The sequence below is a fragment of the Drosophila elegans genome, unplaced genomic scaffold (genome assembly GCF_018152505.1).
Source record: "Drosophila elegans isolate 14027-0461.03 unplaced genomic scaffold, ASM1815250v1 contig_208, whole genome shotgun sequence".
Taxonomy (NCBI): domain Eukaryota; kingdom Metazoa; phylum Arthropoda; class Insecta; order Diptera; family Drosophilidae; genus Drosophila; species Drosophila elegans.
Window position 1 is genome coordinate 14,256,843 of NW_024545578.1, and position 25,719 is coordinate 14,282,561.

The 25,719-nt window shown below is 38.0% G+C and overlaps 1 protein-coding gene across 1 annotated transcript; it reads left to right on the forward strand.

The window, feature by feature from the left end:
- The first annotated feature begins 676 nt into the window (after positions 1–676).
- LOC108150144 (pathogenicity cluster 5 protein d) lies at positions 677–1,475 on the forward strand. Its single transcript, XM_017278113.2, has 2 exons — positions 677–765; positions 820–1,475. Exons 1-2 carry the CDS (start codon positions 711–713, stop codon positions 1,227–1,229), a joined length of 465 nt encoding a protein of 154 aa, XP_017133602.1. The 5' UTR covers positions 677–710; the 3' UTR covers positions 1,230–1,475.
- The last annotated feature ends 24,244 nt before the right edge of the window (positions 1,476–25,719 follow it).

The following is a 25,719-nucleotide window of genomic DNA, read 5'->3' on the forward strand; positions in this document are numbered from 1 at the left end:
AGAAATCCAGACATACGCAGGGGTTTTTCGGAGCATGCCTCTAGGTAATCAAAAATCGTCATTTGTAAATTAACTTGGCATATCTAAAATTTAAATTTCAACATTTAGCTTAAAATTATATTACTATACATCAATAAAACATTTGCTTCAAGTTTTATAAATAAAATGTAATATGTAAAATATTCAAAATCGTAGTAGTGTAATATAGGTAAGGTTATATGTACATACCCTTAAAACTCCAATTGATATAGAGTAATTGCTTTCCAAAATTATAATATATGAAGGAAGATATTAGATTTGTTAAGTTGCAAAATTACTATATTTTTCTATTTATTGTAATAGTTACATCAATTTTGTTTATAGTCTTAAATTCAGAATTTTTCTTTTCATATATAACCAAATTTAAGAAAATGATTTGAAGTTTGGTAAGGCACTGATATTAAGAAATCTATCTGCACCAGAACTATAGTTGTAAAGCGAATATTGAAAGCGCCCTATTTCCCTAAAGATTCTGGAGAAATTTAATGCCTTAAGCAAGCATTTAGAAGATCGTATATAAGGTGTTCCAAAATAGAGGGCCATGGTGAGTTTTTCTCTCCCACAGCACTCAATAGTTATACGAGAGGGTTCTATCGGTGACTCAGGCTTTATTTTAACGTTTCTATATAAGCTACTCCCCCACTGCATAAATGGTTTAGTCAACTTCAGAAATGGGAACTGTATACATATTGGTTTTAATCTGCTGCCTTAGCTTGTTGCCCGAAGGTGATATTTAGGAAAACTTTGTTATACATTAACTTCTAAATTTATTTTCTTTAGAAAAAGCTGAGGAGGATTTTCCTGTGGGTCCGCCCATAAGTCAGAGGAGACTCCAAAAGTTTAGCTCCTTTGGCTTGGCAGGGCAGCCTGGCAGACCTGGAATGCCTGGCCGACCTGGTCGACCGGGTCAGCCAGGAACTCCTGGCGGATCAGGAGGAGGAGGTGGCAATGGAGGAGGAGGTGGCAATGGAGGAGCAGGTGGCAATGGAGGAGGAGGTGGCAATGGAGGAGCAGGTGGCAATGGAGGATCAGGTGGAAATGGCGGATCAGGTGGAAATGGAGGATCGGGTGGAAATAGAGGAGCAGACAAAATTGGTGGTGCTGGTGGAATAATAAGAGGGAATTCAAGGAATGGAAAGCGGCCAGGACCTAAAAGGTTACCCTATGATTTTAATTTATTTCTCATATGATTTAAACGATATATATTTTTTTTAAATTTTATTATTTGTAAATTGCACAGTGATTTTAAGCAATGACATTTTTAAAAAAGTATTTATTTTTTGTTGTCTGCTGGCAGCAGTTCTAGTGTACTTACCAGTGTAAAAACCAATTGCCTAAACCAATTAGCTAAACCAATTTGTCAGAGCTTTAACTCGACTTTTGTAAGTACCTAAAAAAATGTGGGATTTAATAAATAAACGTTCGCTTTACACAAACCGTAAAGAAGAATAACAAGGAACAAAATGGTGAGCCCGTCAGAAGCAGAAAAACAAGTCAGTCTTTAGAAATTTAATTATATTCAGTGATTGCAAGCTTGCCATAAATATTTCCTTTTTATTGTGTGTTCCTCCATACTAATTAGTTTTCTTGTGAAGAATACCTCCAACGCTTATGCATTCCACCTGGCACATAATGCACTGAACAATTTTAATTAAATTATATAAGAATTCTTATACTCCCGCTACTTGACTCACCTGCCGGCATAATCAATGTCGGAGCTCGACTATCCAGTACTGAATACATTTCATTTACAGAGGGTCGAGTACAAAAAAAAACACCAGAACGGCAAGTCTACGCAGGAAATTGATTGATTTCCGCAACGTGGAGGTAAAGAAAAACGGAAAAATATTGCCTTTTGTAGTTGAACTTAGGGGGAGATTTGAGTAGGGAGGGGCGGGCAATTAGTTTGTTTGGGAGGGATGTAGCTGCTGTATCATCGGCTCCACACACAACACAATATTGTGCCACACCAAACACTAACACTAAACGCACGTGTCGGCTCCTCGGTGCTTGTGTAGGTGTAAGGGTCTTGCAGGAGTTTGAACACAAGTACTTGTGGTAGCAAACATAAACATGGACAAAACATATACGAGTACCATAACGCGATGCATACACACGTGTATAGTACACACTGTCGGGATGATATGTTTTTGATGGTGGGGGGTACATTTTGGCACAGTTTTGAAGGTCCTCTGGCTCTTTGTTTGCATATCCTTGGCACTGCCAATGCACGTATGTGAGTGCAAGTTAAAAGCTAAAGCTGTGCTCGTTACATGCTCAATTAAGCTGGAAATGACGCCACTGGAAGCTTAAGTCACGCTTTATATAGTTTGGCTTTGCGAGTTGCATTTGTAGCATCGAATGCGGAATCAGTATCTATATGGCACAACAGGCGACCAAAAGGCTTAAATCATTTTTTCCAGCTATACAATTTTTTTTTTATATTTTTCGGAAAAAAACCATGCTTTTGGTAAGTTGGTGTGATTAAATGTTTGCAGAACACATACATATTTGAAATTTCTACAAATTTAGTTTAAGTTAAATTGTATAATGTTTTAAAGTTATTTGAATACTCCAAAAATGTCAAAGTCCTTACCCATTTAAAAAGAATATTTTGAAACTGATAAATATATTACTTATAATTTAAAAGTATTTGTATCGTTTGTCGCCTGTGCGAGCACTTATTGTATTCCGGCAAATGGAACTCAAAAGTTCCTTTCAAAGAGTCAATTTGTTAAACAAACCCGCTGCTGCCGTGCATGTTTATTATACAATTTAAAAAGGAGCACTGCACTTACGGTGCGAGTACACTGAGAGGTGTGGGTGTGCAGAAGCCCGCAGAACCTTTGCATTTCGCGTCCTATCGCCTTGAGCAAGTTATCGAGCACGCAGAATTGCTATGAGCGAAGGCGGCGAACACAAAAGCGGCTGCCAATTAGCGCGGGCTGGATCCTACCTAATGTGCTTAGTCATGGAAGGTCCTTTGTGGGTGGTGCACGGCGACAGCGACAGCGACAGGACACGTGCCACACTCACACGTAGATTCAGTCAGCGGATGAAGTCGATGAAAGCCGGCACCTAATAGTACGGCTTGCAACATTGTTTTCCCGTCCATATAGTGGAAAAGTTGGACCCGAAACAGGACATGACACACTCGCTCACACACTGTCGCACTTGGAATTGCAAATCAGTCGACTAATGTGTACATAATCAGTCATGTCCCAACATGTGAATTCCATTAGTGGTACACGGCCATGCAAACAAACAAGCATTAATCAGCAAAGGACGAGGGTGCGAAGGAGAGGTTCGCCCACTGGAGGGACTATATAGGACCTGGATCTCAGCCAGAATCCCAGGCAACATGGACTCCTCCTCCTGCCAGTCAGCCAGTCAGCCAGTCCATGTCCATGTCCACTCGCTGTCTATTACAGCTGGCATGCCATCCATATGCCATATTCCATGCTTATGTTATTTATGCTTATTGTCTTGGGTCACCAGGGCGGATGAAAAAATATTGTTTCCCACTCGACTTACAAATTACGGCGGCAACTGAAGCAGCAGCCACATCCGCAGCCCACCTTGATTTATTCGCACATTTCAATGCGGGCACTGAGCAAAAATCGATTAAATACAATTTTTTGTTTACATACAATTGAGGTATTTTACCAATATTTTCATTTCAGAAACTTTGAAAAGATTTTTCAACGAAACAGTTTACATATAAATTCAGTTACCTTTATGTTTGCAAAATAAATGTATAGTTTTGTACTGAAAATAATAATAATAAATAATTTGAAAGGTAAAAAAATTTCCCCAAAAATGTGTTAAATATAAATTATACAAAGGGTGAAAATTGTACTTAATGGTTGCCAAAACCCGTTCTCATTTTTTAGTATTTGTAATAATATTTTATATATTTTCTTCAATGGTTATTTTTAAAAAGTACACCAAGTAAATATATTATGAAGTATGATATGAATATTTGATATAAAATCACAAAAATAACCTGTACCAAATCTATTTCTGTCCTTACTTTTCACAGTGCAATTGGAGGCGACGTTCGCTTAATACGCCATTCATTTGGTCGCGTTATACTTCATTAAAGCAGGAACCATCAGAGGATCATGGAGAAGCGGGGTGTTGCGGTAACCAGGACGGCCTTTTCCGGCGCCTTGGCCGCAAAGTGCAGTCGGCAAAAATTATGCGGCTCGTTTGCGATGCCTGGAAATGCGACGGACGATGGCGATGGCGATGGCGAAATGGCAAATAGCAAATGCAGTGCCAACTTCAACTGGCTCTGGCCATTCGTTTATCCCTTTGTTCTCATTTATTTGCATGTCATTTGCTCCGACCGGCATCTGTGTCGCCCTCTCGCTCACTCGTCACGCATGCTCTCTCTCGCTTGCCCATTTTCTTCAGCTTTTCCTGACTTTTCCTGCTTTTCCTGCTTTTGCTGCTTTTGCTGACGGTTCTGCTGGGGTCACGTTTGTCTGCCAGGATGCCAGTTACTTATGGCTGTTATGTGCATTATCAATATGCATTGTACGGCTCCTCCTGCCGCTTTATATTTTGCCAGCGTTATTCTCCTACTTTCTAGTGGGTAACACAAATTGCTTGTGATGTTGGAAAAACGTAATAAGCGATATTGAAATTTATATTATTTGTGAATAAATGTGCGCTTTTTAAGCTACTTGAAGTAATTTTAAGTAGCATAATTTTAAAGCATGCAAAATGGGTCAATTAGGAAACAACTTATATAAGCAATACAATCTTCAATTACTTATTTCCCAAAGTTCAATTAATTTACCAATTAATCAATATTTATTCATTTATAATTGACTATTTCTTACCCTTTCTTAACTTTTATAAGAAAAAGAACTACTCAATTAAGGAAATCGCTTTTTCGCCTTTTGGGTTCAATTTGCTTATTTTTAAAATAAAGGTTTTTAAATATTAACTCCATTAAATTAGTTACGTTAACATAACTCATGCGCCGTTGGCTTCAAAGGATTCAATTATTGATTTCCATTTTGATTATGGGTTAGAGTAATTTCCGTTCGTCGTGAACTTAAACTTTTAACCGTCTTTACCCGCATTGGATATTTTGCCTCTCTGTTATGCAGTTTTAATAACGAATTGCTTTTTTATGGTTTCCGGCTTATAGAGCAGCACAGAAATTGGCAAAGAACGAAGTTGCCAAGCAGCAATAGCACCGAGGAAGATTCTTAAATCATGTCTTGTTTTTGTTGGTATTTATTTTTAAAGTTGGATTTGAGATTCTTTTTTTTTTTGTTTTTGTTTTTTTTTTTTGCCCTGCTGCCTTAGCATGGTCTTTGTTAATAATGTTGTTGTCGTTGTTGCCGTAGTGGTGCTATTATTTTTGCTTGCGCTTTGTTAACCAAGTCAAGACTGCGCCAGCTGCAGCTTCCGTTGTCGCCACAGTTGCCATTGCCGCTGCCATTTGTTCGCAGGGCGTAATTAGTGCTCATGGCATAGGGAGCACTACTCCCGACGCCCTGCTCCATCCCTCCATCCCTTCATCCAACCCTCCCAAAACTCCTGTCCCAGCGCCCGTTGTTCTTCGGGTACTGGGAAAAAACGAACCACAAAGTTGGTCATCTATTTTGGGTTTGTTATAGTTGCAACAGTGTTCACTTTGTTATTATTAAGACTGAAATGTCACTAAAAATATTTCTTTCCATTGAATATATAATTTTAAAGATTTTGGTTCATGTCTAAAAACATGCTCATGTCTTAAAATGTTGATAGATTTTAGTAAACATTTAAAAATGTTTAACATTATTTTTAAGACTTAAGTATAATTGAAAATAATTTATTTTTGCATCAATTTTTGAATTATTTATCTAAATCTCAAAAATAAAATACTATATACTAAAAAATAATTGTCTGCAAATAATAAGTTTTTTATACCCTTGCAGAGGGTATTATAATTTCAGTCAGAAGTTTGCAACGCAGTGAAGGAGACATCTCCGACCCTATAAAGTATATATATTCTTGATCAGCATCACTAGTAGAGTCGATCTAGCCATGTCCGTCTGTCCGTCTGTCCGTCCGTCTGTCAGTCTGTCCGTCTGTCCGTCTGTCCGTCTGTCCGTCCGTTTATATGCAAACTAGTCTCTCAGTTTTAAAGCTATCTGCATGAAACTTTCCCAAAAGTTGTCTTTCTATTGCAGGTAGTATATAAGTCGGAACGAGCCGGATCGGACGACTACAGCATATAGCTCCCATAGGAACAATCGGAAAAATAAATGAAAAAAAATTATAACTTTGCTGTTTTTTAATTTTTTGTTTAGTTCTTCGACATTTAGTTATGGTAAAATATTTCCGATTTACGGTTTAAATTTCATAAAAATCGGACGACTATAGCATATAGCTCCCATAGGAACAATCGGAAAAATAAATGAAAAAAAATTATAACTTTGCTGCTTTTTAATTTTTTGTTTAGTTCTGCGAGATATAGTAATGGTTAAATATTTCAGAATTATGGTTTAAATTTTATCAAAATCGGACGTCTATATCATATAGCTCCCATAGAAATAATAAAAATATATAAAATAACTATCTAATAATTGAGCTGCAAATCATCTAGTTTCAATGTTTTTCAGCATATACTCAAGTAAATCATAATTTAAATATTTCAAAAGTATTTAATTCATGCAATAGCTGCAAGGGTATATGAACTTCGGCTTGCCGAAGTTTGCTTTCTTTCTTGTTTTAAAGTAAAATAAGAGTAATTTTCAAACTATCAGCTAACACGATTAAAGTGATGTTCTAAATTATCAATATATTTGTATTTTGCTCAGTGTTTCTGGAATTGCTGCTCTTCGTTTGTAATCACTTTCTGTGTATGCCACTGCCAACGCTTTGTTTTAAGGATTTGGCCCGCCTCTAAGAAAGCTTTCACAATTACTTTGGCCTGGACTGGGAGTTAATGCTTTAGCCATATCTTCGGCCTCCCTAGTTGTAGTTTTCGCGTTAACAAATGCTTTATGTGCTCGGCATTGAATTTCCGTTAATTACGACCATAAGCTGGCTAAGATTAGTCATGAACTGGCTCCCTCTAATTATTAACTAATCCAACAAATTTGCGGTTCATGTGAGAAAGGCATGACTTACTTCGTATCCCTAGATTTCATAAATATTAAAGGCAAAGTCGCGCTTAACTGCATCGCGTACACGTACCCCAAGACATATCAACTTCCGAGCCGGCTAATTGCCATTTACAACTTTTCCTGTCTTAACTAAAACTTTTCAACTGCTCGACGTTTCCCATTGTGGCTGCCAATTCAGCGACTCGATTGCTGTTGGCTTTGTGGCCATTGTTTGAGTTCACGCAGTCCGATCATTAATTTCGCAATTAGCAGGCCAACCACCTGCTCCACCCCCCAAGGACTCCACTTTCCCCTCAGCCCTTCTGAATGAAGTCGGGGGCAAAGCTTTAATTAATTCTGCACAGCAGCCACAAGTGCACACGAAAAAAAAAGGCTCTTTATTCTTCATTAAATTTAAGCTTAAATTATTCATAGTTTGGAGAGCTAAAAGAAAAAATTTTAAATAAATAAATACTAATTTTATTTATATCTTGCAGGTACCAACAACAAAAAATGGTTGGCTATAAATGTTTTTGTTGGTCAAAATATTAATTTTTATTGAATATTAAAGCACCATTTAATCATTGCTTTTAAAGCTCCAAAATATTCAAGTACTTTTCCCAAGTGTATGTATATGCGTTAGTTTTGACATTTTTTTTGGCCACCGGAAACTTTGTCTGAGGAAACCTGTCAAAAAAAAGAGAGCGGAAGTTGTTGTCTGGCCAAGAGCATTCTATGGCGACCCATGACTGGATCCTTCGCACTATCCTGACTCGCTTTTACTTTCCCTGCTGGCAATGATTTCAGCTGACTAACTTTGGCCGACGGACTGGAAATCTGGGAGGGCGAAATGCGCAAAATTTAAATTTATGTAGCTCAATATTTTATTTATACATACGAGAGCTGGGGGATGTATGGTCTATGTGCCGTGCTGGCTTTGCATTTTGCCTGGAATTTGCTTTTAGTGGCACCAGCATAACAACAATAACAACAATATCAGCGGGTAGACATATAGACACATAGATATGTAGATATGGCCGACAACATGGCGTCGCGTGTTAGTTACGTGAGGCCAAAGCGAAATTTTCTGCTGACGTCGCGTTGTCAACTTTCACTTCACCTGCAGCTGTGGCAACAGATTCCATACCAAATCCTCTCTACATATATAGTATATAGTATATACTCGTAGGTTCCCTATTTCTGGCTGCCTAACATGCATTAGCAGCGGATAGTCAAATAACGTTGATAACACTCATACGCCATGCGGTCCCTCGTTTTCAACTTTAACGTGAATTATATGCCTGTGCTGAAAAGTTTGTCATTTTTTTTGCCTCTCTCATCTCGTTTTGTTTGAAAAAAGTTTTCCCCATTTTGCTGCTGCCTTTTGCCGTTGATGTAATGAAATTTGTTGAATTCTAAAGGCCAAATAGGAATCGAGAAAAACCATTAAAGCGTATTCTTTGCGTCGATGAAGTTTTAGCCAAAAGCTTTCTGCAGATTGATTGGCATCAGTGGGCGGTTTTTTGTCCCCGCCCACACGACTACTGCTGCCCAAATTTTCCGAGCGTGTGTAAGACAATAAAAGTAATTGAGTGCGTAGCTCGTTGCTACATTTTCCTCACTGACTTTTCCCCAGCCTGCTTCATCAATGTAGTGTAAATTGTGTCGCCAATGTGCGTGTGTGCGCTCGACACTCTGTAAGAAGGGAAAATTGGCTGCGATGGGCGTTTGCAGATTGGCCCTCAGATAGACCGAAGCCATTACCGTGTCTTTGTACTTCGAGTACCTCTCCGATGTGTCCGGCATGTCAAATTGCCGGCTGGACAATGGAGATGAAGATGGAGATTACGCTGGCTATTTGTTGTCCAACAAAAAGGAAGAGAATAAAATTGTGATTATCTTTTGGTTGGGTCAAATAAGGTAGTGAAACTTTAACTCTGGATTGCCAGGTATGCAAGGGGAATTTACTATAAATTCTCCGGAAATCTTGTTTTGATTTATTTTGCTTCAAGCAATCATATTCTATTCACACTTAAATCCTTTGTAAGTGCTCCCAACAGCATCATTATACTACTGCTCACAATTGCGTGCGAAGCATACACTAAAAGAACTAGAGATAATTAAATAGAAATGTTTATTATGTACTCTGCTTAGGTTTGTGTTACTTGGCAAATTAAAAGACAACTAATTTAAAAGCTAAAAAAAATATACTTAAAAAGTTAAATTAAAACAAACAATGTAAAAATTAGTATAGGAAACTCATTAAAAATTGCATCAAATAAGTTGTGTTTAAATTTTCTGTACAATATTTTAAAACTATAAAAATAAAATAAATAAAATTATTAAATTTGAAATTGTATCATTCTATTTTGAGTTTAAGTTTAGTAAGAAAAGTGTATCTTCCATTGTGTTGAAACTATTTTATCTCGAAATTCAAGTTTTTCCCATTATACATTAAATTTAACTGTAAGAAACTGTTTTGCCGACTGTTTTTCAACCTTTTTTCCGTGCCATCATTTCCTTTATTGTCAGTCAGCCATTTTCTCTCTTTTGTGCTATTTATTTTTGCCGCTTCAACAAACAAAACCCATTGCGTACTGCCTGACTACAGTACGTTCATAATTTGCATAACGAAGTAGCGTCCAGAGCCGTCAAAGCGGATTTCCCCGCTCAGCTCGTCCAGACTTCCCTTAAAACGACAACATTTGGCCAAAATGTGCGCCCGTTTCATAACTTAATTTTAATTGAATTATGTAAATCACATGCTAAAAATTAGCAGGCGCAAACTATTTTTTAATGATGCTTTGTTCGCTTTTAATTAAAAGGCGACTGCTAATTAAATTTAACAAGGGGGGCTGGCTGGGCTAAAATTCAGTCCCTTGGGAGTATTTACATGCCTGGCTGGACGGGACGATTTATCATCGTTGCCTTGCCAAGATTAGCTGGCTGCCAGCTAAGCAGCTCACATTCTGACCCCCGGCCCAATCTGCACTTGCAAATGATGTTCATTTCGCCCAGCCCCTTCGTGTCCTGGCCCTCTGGAAATTATGCAACAATCTATGGGAATGCATGGGACACGATTGCATTCACCGTCGGATGTAAGCCAGAAGGAGCCGCACATCAACAAATTCAACAATTACAATGCCAGCAAGAACAACAAAACCGATAAACAGCTGTGGACTTAGCAATAGCCGTGAAAGCTAATAAAAATAAATTGTGGTTAATATCTCTGCATTTCAAAAATATGAAAAAAGCTTTATCATAAGTTACAAATTCAATATCCGAAAATTACTTGATTTGCCGAATAATTTGAGCTAAGTTAAGTTTGTTCCTGCTTCCTTAAAAGTGTTTAACGTTTTTTATTTTAGTACATATTCTTTGCCTAGAAGACTTTAAAATCAGTATAAATAGAACATTTTTTTAAATAACTGCGAAAGTGTATTGGTATTTGTAAAATTTTAAGACCAAAGAATGGTTTGATTTCTAGCATTTTTAAATGATTTATTGCAGATTAAGTTTTATAAACTTATTAGCAAAATTATTTTTTCACAAGTGTTCAAGTGATTCTTTGCAGTCAACACTACTTCTATGTATGTTATAGACCTTTTTATTTAATAAGTTATTTCATGCCTTAAAAATTTTTAAAATAGGGTTCTTAAAAAATAATTTCCTTAAATTTCTAAAGATACATTTATAATTTTTCCCACGACCGTATGCACCAACATCGTGGCAAAATCTGCTGCATACGTTACGGTGCTCATTTGTGTGCATGTGCGTGTTAAGTTGGCCGAGTGTGTGCAAGTGTGGGTAAGCGTGTCTCCTTTGCCGTGACAATCCGTTTAAGCGTTTCAGCCAGTAGTCCGTGAAGAGGACTCCAGTTTATCCCCACAGTAAGAGCTTTCAAAGCTGGACAATGACCCGAGGCATTTAATTATACCCCCCAGCATTTAACACAAAATAATGCAAATGGCATGCAACTGCTCTGAGTGATTTTAATGCACGTTTTTACGATTTTGTTCAAAACAGCACTCACAAAACGATTGCATAAAAATATGCAGATTGTCTGTACTGCGGAATGGACAAAAAAGTTAGGTAAAAAAGTGTTGGCGAAAAATGCATTAAAAAAGTTTTTAATTTATGTAACAAGATTAAACTTTTTCCAACCCAAATTAATAGTCTATAAACTGTAACTTTGTATACGTTGGGCAGTTCTGGCATTAATTATGATTTTTTCTCTTTACTAAACGAAATCCATTCTTTTTGATAATTTACTTTGTCTAACCATTTTTTTGCGGTCTCACTCAAATCATTTTGTGTTTAGGACACAAGGCACCATGCGGGTATAAATCAATTAGGTCTTTTGTTTTCAAATAAATTGCATTTTTAACCACAGCCGTTTCACGTGTTAATCGCCTTAATGTGGCAAAACAAAAATTAAATATAAACAAAAAACGGCAAGTAAGCAAACATTTTTACGACTTGTTAAACCAATCGCATTTACATATACGTATTTATTTCAATTGCCTGGCTATTTGTATGTATTGCCTCAGCGTACATTATCATTTAATCATTGCAATGTAGCAATTATATTCGAGGTATTAAATTATCCGAATTGAACCCGAAGCGATTCCCGATTGCTCTTTTTATGCTAATGCCAGGCTAATTTGCATATAGAGACTCCCACTCAAGTGGAACATATTTCATTCGACTGCCGGCATAATTTAAATGACCTATTGTTTGATTGTGCCAGAGTGAGCAAATTACAACTGTATGTTATTGATTTGTGCAATATAAGTTATTTGATCAGCCGAAGCAATTGATATATTTATCTTAGCAGTATGCAATAGCAATTTGTATTCTGATATCAGCTATTGAATGTTGAAAATAATAGAAACATCATAGACATGAGTGGATTATTACAAAAACTGTTTCTATTTGTAATTCAACTAAATGTGTCTTGTTGTGATTACGTCTTGCGGTTTCTACTGGTCCATGATTTTCAGCCAAGGAAATGTTTAATTAGGCACAACACAATTTCATTGTTAATATTCCTAGAATTATGCAATGAAGGCCTTAGGCCAAATTTTGGGATTAAATTTAAATGCCAAGAAAATGTTATATAAATCCTGAAATTGTTTTCATTACACTTATTTGTCGGCAATCCTACTGCAAAATCAGAAATGTCGTCCTGGGGTTTTGAATAAGTCCATGAACTTAAGCACTACCATTTAAGCTCTTCATTAATATTGTTGCATTTTGAAGCAAATACAAATAAAACTGTTTTTATTTGTCTGTCAGCTAAATGCGACTAATTACGCACACGCCAGGAGCTCTTTTTTCGGAAGATCCATTTTCATTTCTACCTTAATTGAACTATATTTCGAGAACCAAAAAAAGCCGCCATCTAAATTCTATATGGATGCTATTGAGTGCCCAAGTAAATATAAAAACGGCAACCATGACTGCATAAATCGTACAACTGCTTTGATTAGGCAGCCACCTAAATGTGACTAATTACGTATACGCCATGTGGTTGCTGCTGCTGTTTTTTTTGTCCGTACAAAATTCCAATAAACTGCTGCACAATATCAAATGGCGTACATAAAAAGCACAATGTATCCACATACATCAATATATAAATATTTCACATTGCCGGAAAACCGAGGGGTGTGGGAAGTGGTGGTTTATGGGTATATGGTTATTCAGGCTTCATGGATTTAAGCGAACCGCAGAAGGTTTGAGTGGCTGCCGTTACGCGCATATGGATTTGTCGATAAAAAAAAATGAAAACGAGTTACAACAATGCACATAAGACCGCATAAAATAGCAGCCCAACCCCCAAATTCCACCGCCTTTCCGACAGGAAGGGGTCAAATGGAAATCATGCTTTATTTATGATCCCCAACGCGTGGCTATGGCCTAAAGGGCACCGAATCCGGGCGCCGGGAAGGGAAAATGCCGGAAAGATTGACATGACATGACATGCCAATCGAGCGGCGAAATGTCCTTTTTATTTATTGCCATCGAAACGGCCCTAAAAAAATGTTTTTTTAATTTACCTTTCTTTTTTGCTGCTTTATTATTATTTTTGTTGTTGCAGCTAGCTGCCGAAAAGTCATTTGCCCCGGCGTTGTCAACTTTTTGCAGCACTTACAAATAATTGCAAGCACTCAAGTAGCGCCTATTGTGATAGAGTGCAGAAAGGGCGGGACGGGGCGGGGCGACCGGTTGGTTGTAACGTTTTAAAATAATTTAACAGCATTTTGAAGCGCATTCAAGGCGACTTCCGCTGCTGACTTGGCTCCTTGGCAAGGAATGGCATTTGGCTTCCTCTTTCAGCAGGACGACAACGACGGCGAGAACGTTTGTGCAATTTGTCATTTGGGCAAATACACACGCAGACGAATGGCATGTCCTTCTGCGGCGTCGAAGGAGCGGGCAGGATCGGGATGCTGGGGAGCAGGAGCTGCAGTCAAGAGTGTGAACATTGCACATGTGGGGGCCAACAGAACAAGCCCCTGGCAGCTGATGCACTTCAACAGATTTTCACAGGACTCAGACCCCGGATTCCGGCTAATTTTTCATCTTATTCATCCGATCCCTGTCGGCGCTTTCAATCATTGGATTTATGGATTAGGAATAACATGTGTTCTCTTTTATACATTTTACTGAACATCAAATATATTATTATTTTGTATTTGCAACAAAGTGAATTTTTTTACTTGCTTAATAATAATATTTAACAAGCGTTTTCGAACGGGTGTTGGCAAATTGAAACCAGTAAATATTAGCTGATATTGTTTGTTTGTAGCTGTCATCACTTATGTAAACATGATATTAAGGTAAATATTTATGAAGTGATAACATGTCATGTAGCTCTATATTTGCACTAGTAATAAGCTTTGTTAGTTAAATTCGTTTAAATATTGAACGGATGATAGTTTTGTTCAACATTGATCATTATTAATATATTATAAATTTTGCACAAGCCAGTTATAATTTTCAGATTGGAGAAAAATAGTAGCATACTTCAATGATATTTAAAATCCAATTAAACGAAAACTATTGGTTTCATGAGGACTTAATATTGTTTCCATTTAAAAGATATAATTTTAAGAGTCACTTCAAGATCGAAGACATTGTGTAAAATCAGAGATTTTTATTTTAAAAATTAGATAACTGCAGTTGTGTTAACAACAAACTTTGAAATGTCACCAAACATCGGATTTTTGTGTTCTTTAGTTTGTCTGCGACCTTGATTAATATTCTGATAATATTATGATTTAGAATCAACCTCATAGATTCATTAAAATTCAAAAGAGAATATTCCCTCATTTCCCCTATCAGAAAACATAAGTCACCCTTAAGCTGTTCCATTAGCAATTTAGAACCTTCTCAAATTTGGTGAAAATCCTCCTCACTTTTGCACTCAATATTGTTCATTGTTGGGAACAAAGTTTTGCCCTGAAATAATTCACATTGTATGCTGAGAGCGGTAGCAAAGAAGGTAATTAAGTACAGAAATTTCTCATCTATGTTTGGGTGAAATTTTTACACAATTTAGCGTTCAATTAAAAGTCACTTCCCTTAGAAAAGAAGCGAGGGAGAGAGCGAGATATTCGAGGCAAGGCCAATGCAGTTTCAAGTGGTCGATGGCAAATTGCACTTGAGTAGATATTTTTTCGAAAACTAATTGCTTTCATTATCGTGGCAGTGCAGTGCAGTGAAGCCGGCGTTGCAAGCTCATCATCGTTATCCCCATCATCATCCGGTTGTAGGTCCTAGGTCTTTGGAACCTGTTTAAATATTCATTGAGTGGGTGCCTTTTTTGCCCCAACCCCAGGCAAACAAGTTGGGGGCATACAAATTGGCCAGGCCAAAAAGGGCTGGGTATCCTCCCATTTTACATCCCATTCAGGATTGCCGGCTGGCTCTACGTGACCTTGCCAATTGAACGGGTTTAAGTTCTGCCATTGATTTTCGTTTGTCTTGTTTTCCGTTGTATTTTGCACTGTTTTTCCTTTGCAAACAGCTCAATTTCATTTCGTTTAGTTTGCCATGAATAAACTAAAGTTGCACTGTCGCAGCGGAGTTTTCGGGGGAGCGTAGTGGCTGACTCGGCACAACTGTACCTGTACCGCATCCATTTTGTTGTTCGCCTAAGTGCTTCATAATATTTTAACACGCTTGTCTCTGGAACTGGCTGGTCCGGTCCTTTTTCTCCCTAGCACCAGAATCCTGTTCCCCCCCCCCCCCGACCCTTTCAGGTGCTTAAGTTTTTGAAACTTCTTGCCAACTTTTACGCTGTCTCACAGCCTCAGCTTTGGCGCCGCCATTGTTTCCATTTTTGTTTTTTACGCTTTGTCTTTGGTATTTTAATTAAAAAACTGTCGTTAGTTGCGTTGCAAGTTTTAAATTAAACAGGCCAACATCTCTCATCTCTCCGCGGAGCTGCCAATGGTCGCCAACGCCTCTAAGTTGCGGCCGCTTGGAACTTGGAATATGGCAATCGGGGAGAGTGGTTTTCGGTAAACCCATGTCTGGACTTCTTAAGCGTCGTTGTAAAATACATTAAAAAATTATTAAAAGCTTTAAAACTAAATGTTTTAACCGTTCATTTAAAACCTAAAATCTTAGTTTGGTTTTAAGTCAGGGATATTAATCTTTATAAGTGACATATTAAAATAATTATTGTGTAACCGATTAAATAATCCTTAACAAATAATAACCTAATTGTGATTATTTTTTTCAATCAAACCATTAATTATTATTTAAGATCCCTGTTTTAAATTGACGTTTAAAATCAATGCATTTATCAAAGCCCTTTAGTAATTTAGGAAATTCGATCGTAAACCAATTTTTATTTTAAGGAGCTGAGAATTAGGGACTTTATTTTACACAGAGCTTTGTAGCCTAGACAAAATAAATTATTCCTTTTTAGGACCGAAACTCAAACTAGGGTTAATGAGGTTTCTGTCGTTGAAAATAAAATAAATTAAACCAGAAAATATCTATTGTCGTTCCTGACCAAAGTTTCATAAACTTTTGCTTGCAGAATTCTGTTTTTTGTTGTTCTTGCAGTGAAATGTATTAATGTTTTTGTCGTAAATTGAAAGCGGAAGAAATTTGGTTGAAAATTTCCTTTCCCAGCTATCTATTGCAGACTCTGGCCAAAAGTTCAATCGAAACTTTATCGAACTGCCCGTGGCAGAGATGCGTTGACCAACTTAGATTCGTGCGCTCCCTGATTAACTTTCAGGCTTTAACTTGGCCCGATGTCTACTATGTCTACTAATGTCTACTAATTATGGAAAGTATTGCTAATCACTGAGCACAAATCGCTTTATTAATCAGATTAGGTGCAGTGTCCACGCAGGCAGCATTGAGGGGCGTGGCCCGCCCCCTTGTGCTTGATTAGCCATCAGACGACTAATTTGCACATTGATGGCGTCTTTTATTGAGGCATCGAGCCGAGCTGAGGCGAGCTTTTCGGTTGGCCAAGGCGAGCATGTTGATTGGCATAATTAGAACGAAGTTAGTGCGCTCGTACGTGGCTTTCTCGGTGTGTATGTGTGTTGGTGTTGTTGGGTATGTCTGTATGTGTATTTGTGTGCTCGTTTGCGGCTGTGTGCGTGGCGGTCCTATAACTCTATTTCATTAGTTGTGCAGCCGGTGCCATCCCAAGCTAGTCCCAACATAGAGTACGGAATCAACCAGGCTGGATCTGCATTATTTTAGAGGAAGTAGATATCCACACAGACACCGCATGTGCAGCTTAACTCAGGGCAACAGGAATATTAACTATCTTGAAAGAAGCACCGATTGTCTTAATGTTCTTTTAGAGAATTATTTTTATTTTATGTGTCATACACTTGTTTTAAATTAAAATTAGTTTTAAGTAAAATACATTGTTTGTTCAAACCGTATTGTTTATATTTTTTTCTTAAATGGTTTAGGTAATCGTAAAAAAATCTTTATTCATTGCTTTATGTATAAAACACACTTTGAAAAATCCACTAACGATTTGGAAATTAAACCAACAGATTTTACCTAATGCAATATTTAAGAAGCAAAAATTATTGTAATATGATTATTTAAGTGCTGGTGATTTAAAAGGATTTTGCGATTTTGTAAATGGTGATGGCACAGCTTTATTAAGTTTTATTCTCTACAAATTGATTATCTTAATTAGGCAATCTTATTGTAAGCACCTTATACCCCCTAAAAGGGTATATAAGTCAGAACAGGAACCTAATGAATACATGGTAATAAAAGATAAGCTCCTCATGTGCCAGCATGCGTGTTGCCGAGCAAGCGAGAGGGGGCTAAGGCGAAAGCGAGACGGAAAGCCCGGCCATTGTAGCTCTTCGGAGATAAGAAGCGAAGCCCGACTCATTTGGGTAAAGTGCCAAGCGCAAATTGTATCGGGCTCTATCTCCATCTGGAGCATCCCCGATGCTCCTGCAGCGCATAAATGAGACGCATATTAACTGAATTTCAGTTCGAAACTAAACTCATTAAATAATGTTGCTTGCCAGCTAAAATAAGCTCCAGGCGAATTCTGGAATCCTGGGGGAGTGACATCGTATTTGATGGCATGGGGACAGGGAAAGAAATAATAGGAATAGGAGTCGACTTGGCGAAGCTCCACTGTTAAAAAGCCCTTTGTACACGATTGTAATCACACCTGCCACTATAAATTTGCTACCGGGGATTTGCATGGCCAACAATTAAATGAATGGAAAACTTCGCTTCAGTTGAGAGCCAGGCGAAGAGCTCTTGTTTTCATTTATGTTGCAATACCATTTTAGCTTTGTTGGAATTGTATGGCGTTTATACGCCAATAGTTTCCTTGAACCAATGTAATAAATAAAATTAAATGTAATTGAAACATTTCTTTGGGGTAATAAACATGTATAAATGTAAAAATAGGGGTGTTTCCAAAAGCCAGAAAATGTTTAAACGAATTTTTATTAAGCCAAAATGCAAAAATATTTATTAAAATTTTGTTTATTAATAATACTTTTAAAAAATAAATCTATTGTTATTTAAGTTACATATTCTTCTTGTTCAAAATGATTTTAAAAATTGAATAATCTCGTCTTATGGTCCTCATTCAAGTTTGTTTAAAGCAGCGAAAATAAAGATTAACTAAAAGATTAAAGCAATAAGTGACGTGTTAAAAATTATAAATTGTTTCAGTTCTCAGAGGTTTTATGGTCATATATTAAGCTTATCCATTGTAATTTATTTTATATATAAATGGGGATATCGTGTATAAAGTATAAAGACGTGTGAACTCCAAACTGCAGATTGGAAAGAGGATACTCGCCTGCAGGAATTTGACTGATTAGCCAGTTTGAAATGGCGTTGCTGCAAATGGAGCACGTGACTGCCAAAGTGGAGCGATTTCAGGAATGAAAGGACCAGAAGGAGCAGGGTGTGCGGACCAAAGCTTTGGGAATTGTCTGATGCCGGTGCCGATGTTGGAGATGAAGCTCTGTGCATGGCAAGTGCACGTTTTGTAACGAATTGAAAACATTGTCGACGCTGTGCATTCACTACCACTTTCCGCCTGCCACCACTTTATATACTCCATCCATTCAGTCCTTCGTTCATTCACTCATTTGCTGCAACATTGTTGCGAACCAGCCAACAATGATGTCGTCTAATGAATGCGGCAACCGTTTCGACAGCAACCGAAATTCAAAATGACTTTTATCGCTTTTAAGGGACCCGATGCACCCAAAAGAAAAAAAAAGAAATAAGAACTCCCTTGACAGCCGCCCATCAATGCCTTAAATAAACATTGACTGCATCAAATAGCATTTGCAATGACAATTTCTTTCAATTAAATTGACATTTCGCCATTTTGGCTTGAATAAGGGCACTGCTTGCCATTCCACTCAAAAAAAGATTTTAGTCAAGGTTGAATATGAGACTTGAAAGAAAATAAATGATTTAATAAATCATAATTCCAGATTAACAAATTAATATTAAACAGAAATTGTTTTAAAATGATTTATTAAAATAATATTTTTATCAATACCTATCAATATCAATACCTTTTTTTTCTCCTCACCTTTCTTAGATTTTATTTTAAATTTCTAATATGTTTATAAAAAGTTTTTTATTTAAAAATAACCATTAAATTGGAATATTTCTGAGTGTGGCCTTTATTCAGATGGACCGAGTGATAAACTATCTTGGGTATTAAATACAAAAATGAATATCTAACATGGCCCTGAGGGACTCCCTCTGTTGATTGCACTGCCATGGCAGTGAAGCCAATCCAATTCAAATTTCCGACTTGGCTAAGTAGCGCAGCGGCAGCAGCGAAAAACTGAAGCGAAAAGTTCAAACAAATGTGCGGAGGGGAGTGGGATTGGATGGAATGTGATGGGAAAGTGGGGAGTGGCTAAAAAGCCCGAGTCAAGCACCAAGTTTTGTTGACTTTGGTTCTGCGACTTACGTTCCAACACCGCCTCCTGCAATCCTTTTGGCCCTTTCGCCACTGCATTCCGCTTTTTGTTAATTTAGCATAAGTGACGAGTGAGTGACTCTTGGTAAATGCTTTTGGGCGAGCGCACGAAGATTGATTAGAGCGTGCAAATTGTTGGCATTTCGCGGGCTCCTCCTTTTATCACTCCGTTAACAGAATTTGGGGCGCAGCTGAGCCAACAATTGATGACTGTCAATGGTACATAATTAATTTACATTTAATTCGAAAAGTGCACTGCATAATTAATAGACTCGCCGGCAAATAGGCGTGATAAATATATGGGTATCGAATAAAAATGTATACATTAAATATAAATATTTAATAATTACGCTTTATGCATGCGACTGTCGCAATTGTCGCTTATTGCGCTTTTTGGTTTCATTTACCATTTTTACTGATTGAAAATTTCATGTCATGGGCATATGGGCAATCAACATTTATAATTGCGATTATAATTAAAGCTTGATGGAGTGAATTCCAAAGAAGGCTTTTAATATCATTAAGTGATGTTTTTTTAAAACCTCTTTTGGAAAATAATCTTTTTTTTCGGTTCATTGTTGCTTTTAAATTTATTTGAGAGATAAGAGTAAAGAAATAAAATTCCAAATTCCAAACAAAATAATAAAAATAAAGACAATTGATTGTGATTTAAGCTAAGAAAACTCAAAAGAATATAAAAATATATATATAATAATTGATTTATGATCCTAGATATATTTGAACTATAGCTTATTTTGTTCTGGTGATGTTAATAGTAAGTAATTGCTAAGAAAATAAAATCAGTAGTATTAAAGAATTGTTTTAGATAATATTTTATTCATTTTGAAATTATTTTATTCATTTTGGATTCACAAGAAGCTGTGCAAACTATTGATACCTCAATTTGAAAAATAAAGTTCGTTTGATTGCAACAGATGTGGCGTGGATTATACTTCTTTGCTCCGAACTTTTAATGCCTTTGCACTGGCCAGTTTCCACTCCAATGAATTGGCCAAACGAGTTGGGTGCGCTTCTTTTCAGTCATCTTATTCGCATTTCACTTAATGCTGGCTAATGGCCCAACAACCTGACAACCATGAGACAACATCAGTAGCAACAGCAACAACAGCAGAGACTGGTGCAGCCAAAGTGGCATCAATCATACGCCACGTATACCGCAAGCCGAAAGCCGCCAGTCGAAAGCCATTTTAAGCTGCATATTTATGGCTAAGCAGGGGCTGTAGTAGCAGTAGCAGTAGCGGTAGCTGCAACTAAAGCTATATAGCCGAGAATCGAGGGAATCGGTGGCAAAAAAGGCGGGTAGGGAACATGCAAAAACGTTGCAGCTGCGTGTGCAGCAGACGATAAGCGAACTGAGCGGAGCACAAATGAAAGTTGAACGTGGATGGAGGAGCCGGGATCCGGCAGCCTGTTGGCCTGGGATCCGTTTCCCAGGATTCCCAGGGGATTCGCCGCCCGACGAGATATGCATGTTAAGTTGCGCCGGGCAAAGTTATGCCCGATCCGGGGTGCTGGGGCCCCTGTAACTGTAACTGCGGTTAAGTCAACAAATTAAAACTTTTTCCACTGCCGGCCAAGGCAAATGAGATGGCTGAGGGCGAAACTCCCAGAACTTATGCACGAGTTATGCGCATAAGCGGCAGTAGTCAGCGCCAAGGAATAAAATACTATTTAATTAAACTTTTGCACGTGGCCGTTTGTGTGTTTGCTCAGAAATATTATAATTTTAATTCAATTTACACTCGGCCGAAAGGGACAAACACAAATATAGTGCCAGCGACTGGGAGTTTTAATTCAAAACTAAATTTGGATGTGGCAGATTTTCGGGGGTCGAGAGCCACGTGATTTTCAGGGCATAAATAACAGTCTGTGGTCCGAGAATGTTGCTCATTTGTAAGGCAGCTGGGAAAAAAGGGGGGGTGTGCTAAGGGGTTTCAGTTATATAAATTGCTTGTGAAATTGAATCTTTATGGTTCAGCTGGAATATTTTGGCAGATAGTCTATAAATTATGGCCACCAAGGGCATACATGCCCGCAAAAAGTTGTTGGGATTTTTCGACCCCCCTCTCTCCCCTTCTCCCTTTCCCGTATTTTATATATTTTTTTTCCTCCTGGCTCTTGCGTTTGCCCTGGGAAATTGCTCGCATATGGTGTATTCTTGTTGGCACAGCCTCTGTCTGCCGTTGTTGTTGTTGTAAATGATTATCTTGGGTAGACTGCCGGCTCATTGCGTTGAAGTGGCACATTTTGTGGCCTGGCAATGGGGAGAACATTTCGAAATAGTTTCTAAATTAGTTTGCAAATGTTTTTGACGTCTGTTTGCGGCAAAAGGGATTGCTTAAAGTGCACAACGTAACATGTGGCGTATGGGTAATATTATTTTAAACCCTTTTGGGGGCACGTGAATGATGAGTGTGTGAGTGAGGAATGCCCCTTCAATTTATTCCCACTTATCGAAAGTTGTCCCAGTTGCTGGCTTCCACTTTAAGCATTTACAATTTTCACATTTTTCACGGTGCGCACCGTGGCGTATACGCAATATGCTAATCAAGCTTTCATTGCATTCTTTGCTGCTCATTTGCATAGCGCTCACCCGCACACACACACACACATTGGTCTGGAAAAGTTGGCAGTTTGCTGTCAGTTTGCACATTTTAAAAAACATACATTTTTCACGAGTTTCTAAGAGTGTATACCATGAATTACTTCCGCTACACATATGATTGATCAGGTCGCCCACTTCGCTTGCACCTTATCATCCATTCGCAGAACATCTGAGTTCTTTGGCCCAGGCGTAGTCACCTCCTAGCTTCTGCGGCTTAATTCCCTGAAAGGACCCGCTGAAGCCCTCAGCTTTTGGCCTTCCATTTAGTTACTGGCCAGGTCCTGCAATATTCATGCAGCTCTCGAGTCTCGAGTAAAGTCAAATCGAGCCTTGGGCCGTTCGCTCGTTTACAGCTGTAAGTGTTGTAATAAGTGAAGTGTATTTACCCAACAACAAGCCCACGTCCTTAAAAGCTTCTCTTCGTTTCGCCGCTTCATCCACCCCCTTCGCCCCCTTTGCATCGGTGAAAAGTTTACGAAACGTTGGAAAATTGTTTGCGGCCATAAAATTGTGTGCAACCGAAGGTCCGAAAAAGGCCCCCAGGCTGAAGTTGTAATTGGGAATGAGCTCGAACAGACATTGCCCTCAGCCGGTGGGCAATGGGTTGCCTCTTTTCGGATTCCCTGTGTTGCCCAGACTACACTGTAAGCTTTGATTTTAGATTGTTTCGAGTCCTTGAAGACTACAAATTAAGTAGGAGTGATTTTAAAATGGAAGTATTTGCTTTTACTTCTATATTCCCCTTAAACATTTTTGCATAAAGTTTTAAAATGTTATGATATACTAGCTCAATGTCTTGTAAACAATAATAAAATTTATTTCTTAATTTATTTTAGTCATTTTATAATTTGTATTATTATTTAAATATAGTAAATACTACTCTTAAAAATAAAACAAATGTTATTGTCTTTCGTTGTGCCAAAAAGTGTCAAAAAGGATGGTTTTTAAATTATGAACGTTTAAGAAAAGGTAATATAGAACATAGGTATGAAGTAATATTACTTTATTTAATTGTAAACACAAGTTTTATATCTTTATATATTTCTGCTTTCTATGTTTTAATAAATATTTATTACAATTTTGTAATAGTGTTTAAAATTTGTAAGACTACAAAATTAACAACCTTTTCAGAAATGTAAAAAAGTCTTAAATATGCCAAAAAAATTTTAGGAACATTGATTGAATAATAATAGTTTGAAGCAAACTAAAAACGCAAATTTTTGGGCAGTGAAATGTTTGCTTCTGACGAGCTTATCTTTGGGGCTATCAAGTTATTAAGTTTATGTAATTGTTGTTCCATTCCGAGCATTTGATTTGGAATGGCTTATGGCAGCTTACAGAGGCGTTATCTTCGGATAACTTGTCCCCAGGGCGTCTCGGCTGTCAAGTTTGCAGCTCCGATTTGTGTTTTTGTTTCTGCTTCCGCTTCCGACTCGGTTTCAAGTATTCCCAAGTTTCCAGTTTCAAGTTTCAAGTTCAAAGTGAGTGCCAAGTGTGGGTTCTAATCAGGCTCAGATGTGCAGTGCACTGCAAAATCAAGTGTCAATGTGTTGACTCTTTGTTATTTGTAATCCAGACAGCGTACTGCTGCAAATAGAGAGATGCGAGTGATGAACAGCAGTCATTTCTATTACGTATTCCAATTCGTATTCGTATTCCCCATCCTAGTCCCAGTCAGCAATTTGCTCACATTCCTTTGGCCTTTGTCGATGCGATGCGCCTTGTCGGCAGTTGATTAATGATGACAAAAGTGGGAGCCCCGTGAAAAGCAGAGCGGAACGGAGAAACTGGGCAAAAGCTTAATCAACAGATGCGACAGATGGGAAAAATGGGCAATGGATGGGGGGACGGTGTCGTCCCATGTCAACCCCAATTCCGGGCCTCACCTCATCAGCGTTTGTCGTTGTTTCGCAGCAGGAAAAATGGGCGCGACGCTCGGTTACTTTGATGTGCCTCACGTAACCGAACCGCCTTGGCCACGCCCGCATTACCACAGCTTGTTCCGGCCGTAAACATGAAAATTCCGGAGAAACAAGCTTAAAATTGAAGGCGACATCGTAACCCACTTCAAGGGACAACGAAAACGAAGGCTGGCTAATAAAAATTGGACCAGGCAATGGTCATTGTTTTTGAATCGATTACCGGAAAAGGGTTGACCATAAATCTTGGCTAGAGAAAGCCATGAATCATTTGGATCGGCTGTAAAGGCCTCTTCGCTTCGCATAAATGTCAAAAAATTTGATAGAAATGCCAATCAATTTGAGCGAGAGAGCCAACGTCCGAAAATATCTCTTTTACATTTCGCGTATTTAATTTCGCTTTATGGCATTTTATGGGGGCATAAGTCAAAAGCGGCCATAAAGTAGCGTCTTGCCAGGCATGTGCTTGTATTACGCATACGCCGTGTTGAACACGCAATAAAAATACCAATTGCAGTGTGTACGCCCCACGCTAACGCCCACGCTCACGCCCATGTGCAGAAGGGGGATTCCCGTCGGCCATTGTTTCGTAATGTGGCTGCATGTAAAATTTATTGTTGATTTTATTTTCACCGTCGTCCTTTTTACACAACACATTTTCCGCTTCCTTTTTGTGCATTTTTATGGGCATAAATTTACAAGCAGCCACCGGGTTGGAATCGCATGGGTTGGGTTTGGTTTCGTTCTGGTCCGGTTTGAGGACGTTGGGCACTTGGGAACTCGAAGGCAGTCGCCACTCTTGGCGAACCCCAGGTGCGTTATTGTGTCAGCCTTGACCGACAGTCGAAAGTCGACGGTCGAGAGGCGGGCAATCCGTAGCAGGCATAAATTCTACTGCAAAGCCACCAGCTGGCTCGGGACAGTTCCAAGTTGAAAAGTTAAATATACACAAGGCGTTTGTCAGAGCACTTGGAAAAATACAAATTAAAACTAAATAAATCGCTTAAAACATGAGCCAAACCCTGAACATTTAAAGCTAAACCATTTATCCCTTTAAAATGAATTCAAATCCATTAATTAAACTCTATTAAAGTGTACAACAATTTATAAAAATTTTATAGATGCCTTTTATGCTTATCAAATTATGTATATTTTAGAAATCTGTAAATTATAAAATGTACAGTCTTTTATCTTTAAACGGTTATTTGACTTCAATAGATGAATTACCAAGGTTTTTTTTGTAGACTTTGAATTCCATAGACATTTTTTTTAGGTTTTTTATCAACCTGTTTTTATTTTATAAAACAAAGTATATACTGGATAAATATATATAATAAGATATTGTTTCATTTAACTTGTTTACTTCATCTCTTTTGCTGTTGATTTTAAAATCTATTGGCCATATTTATAGAGAGTTCTTGTTTTTTCACAGTGCTTGTGCTTGATTACATGTATTTGTGCTTGGCTAATCCGACGAGTAAGGACCTCAAGATGCTTGTCTTTTGGCAGCAACTCCGACTCGACTTCGTTGCCGACTTGGCC

Bases quoted from the DNA above. Each gene is read 5' to 3' on its own strand.
- LOC108150144 (XM_017278113.2), top strand. From the start codon at position 711: ATGGGAACTGTATACATATTGGTTTTAATCTGCTGCCTTAGCTTGTTG. The intron at 766-819 runs GTGATATTTAGG...TATTTTCTTTAG, and splicing joins CCTTAGCTTGTTGCCCGAAG to AAAAAGCTGAGGAGGATTTT.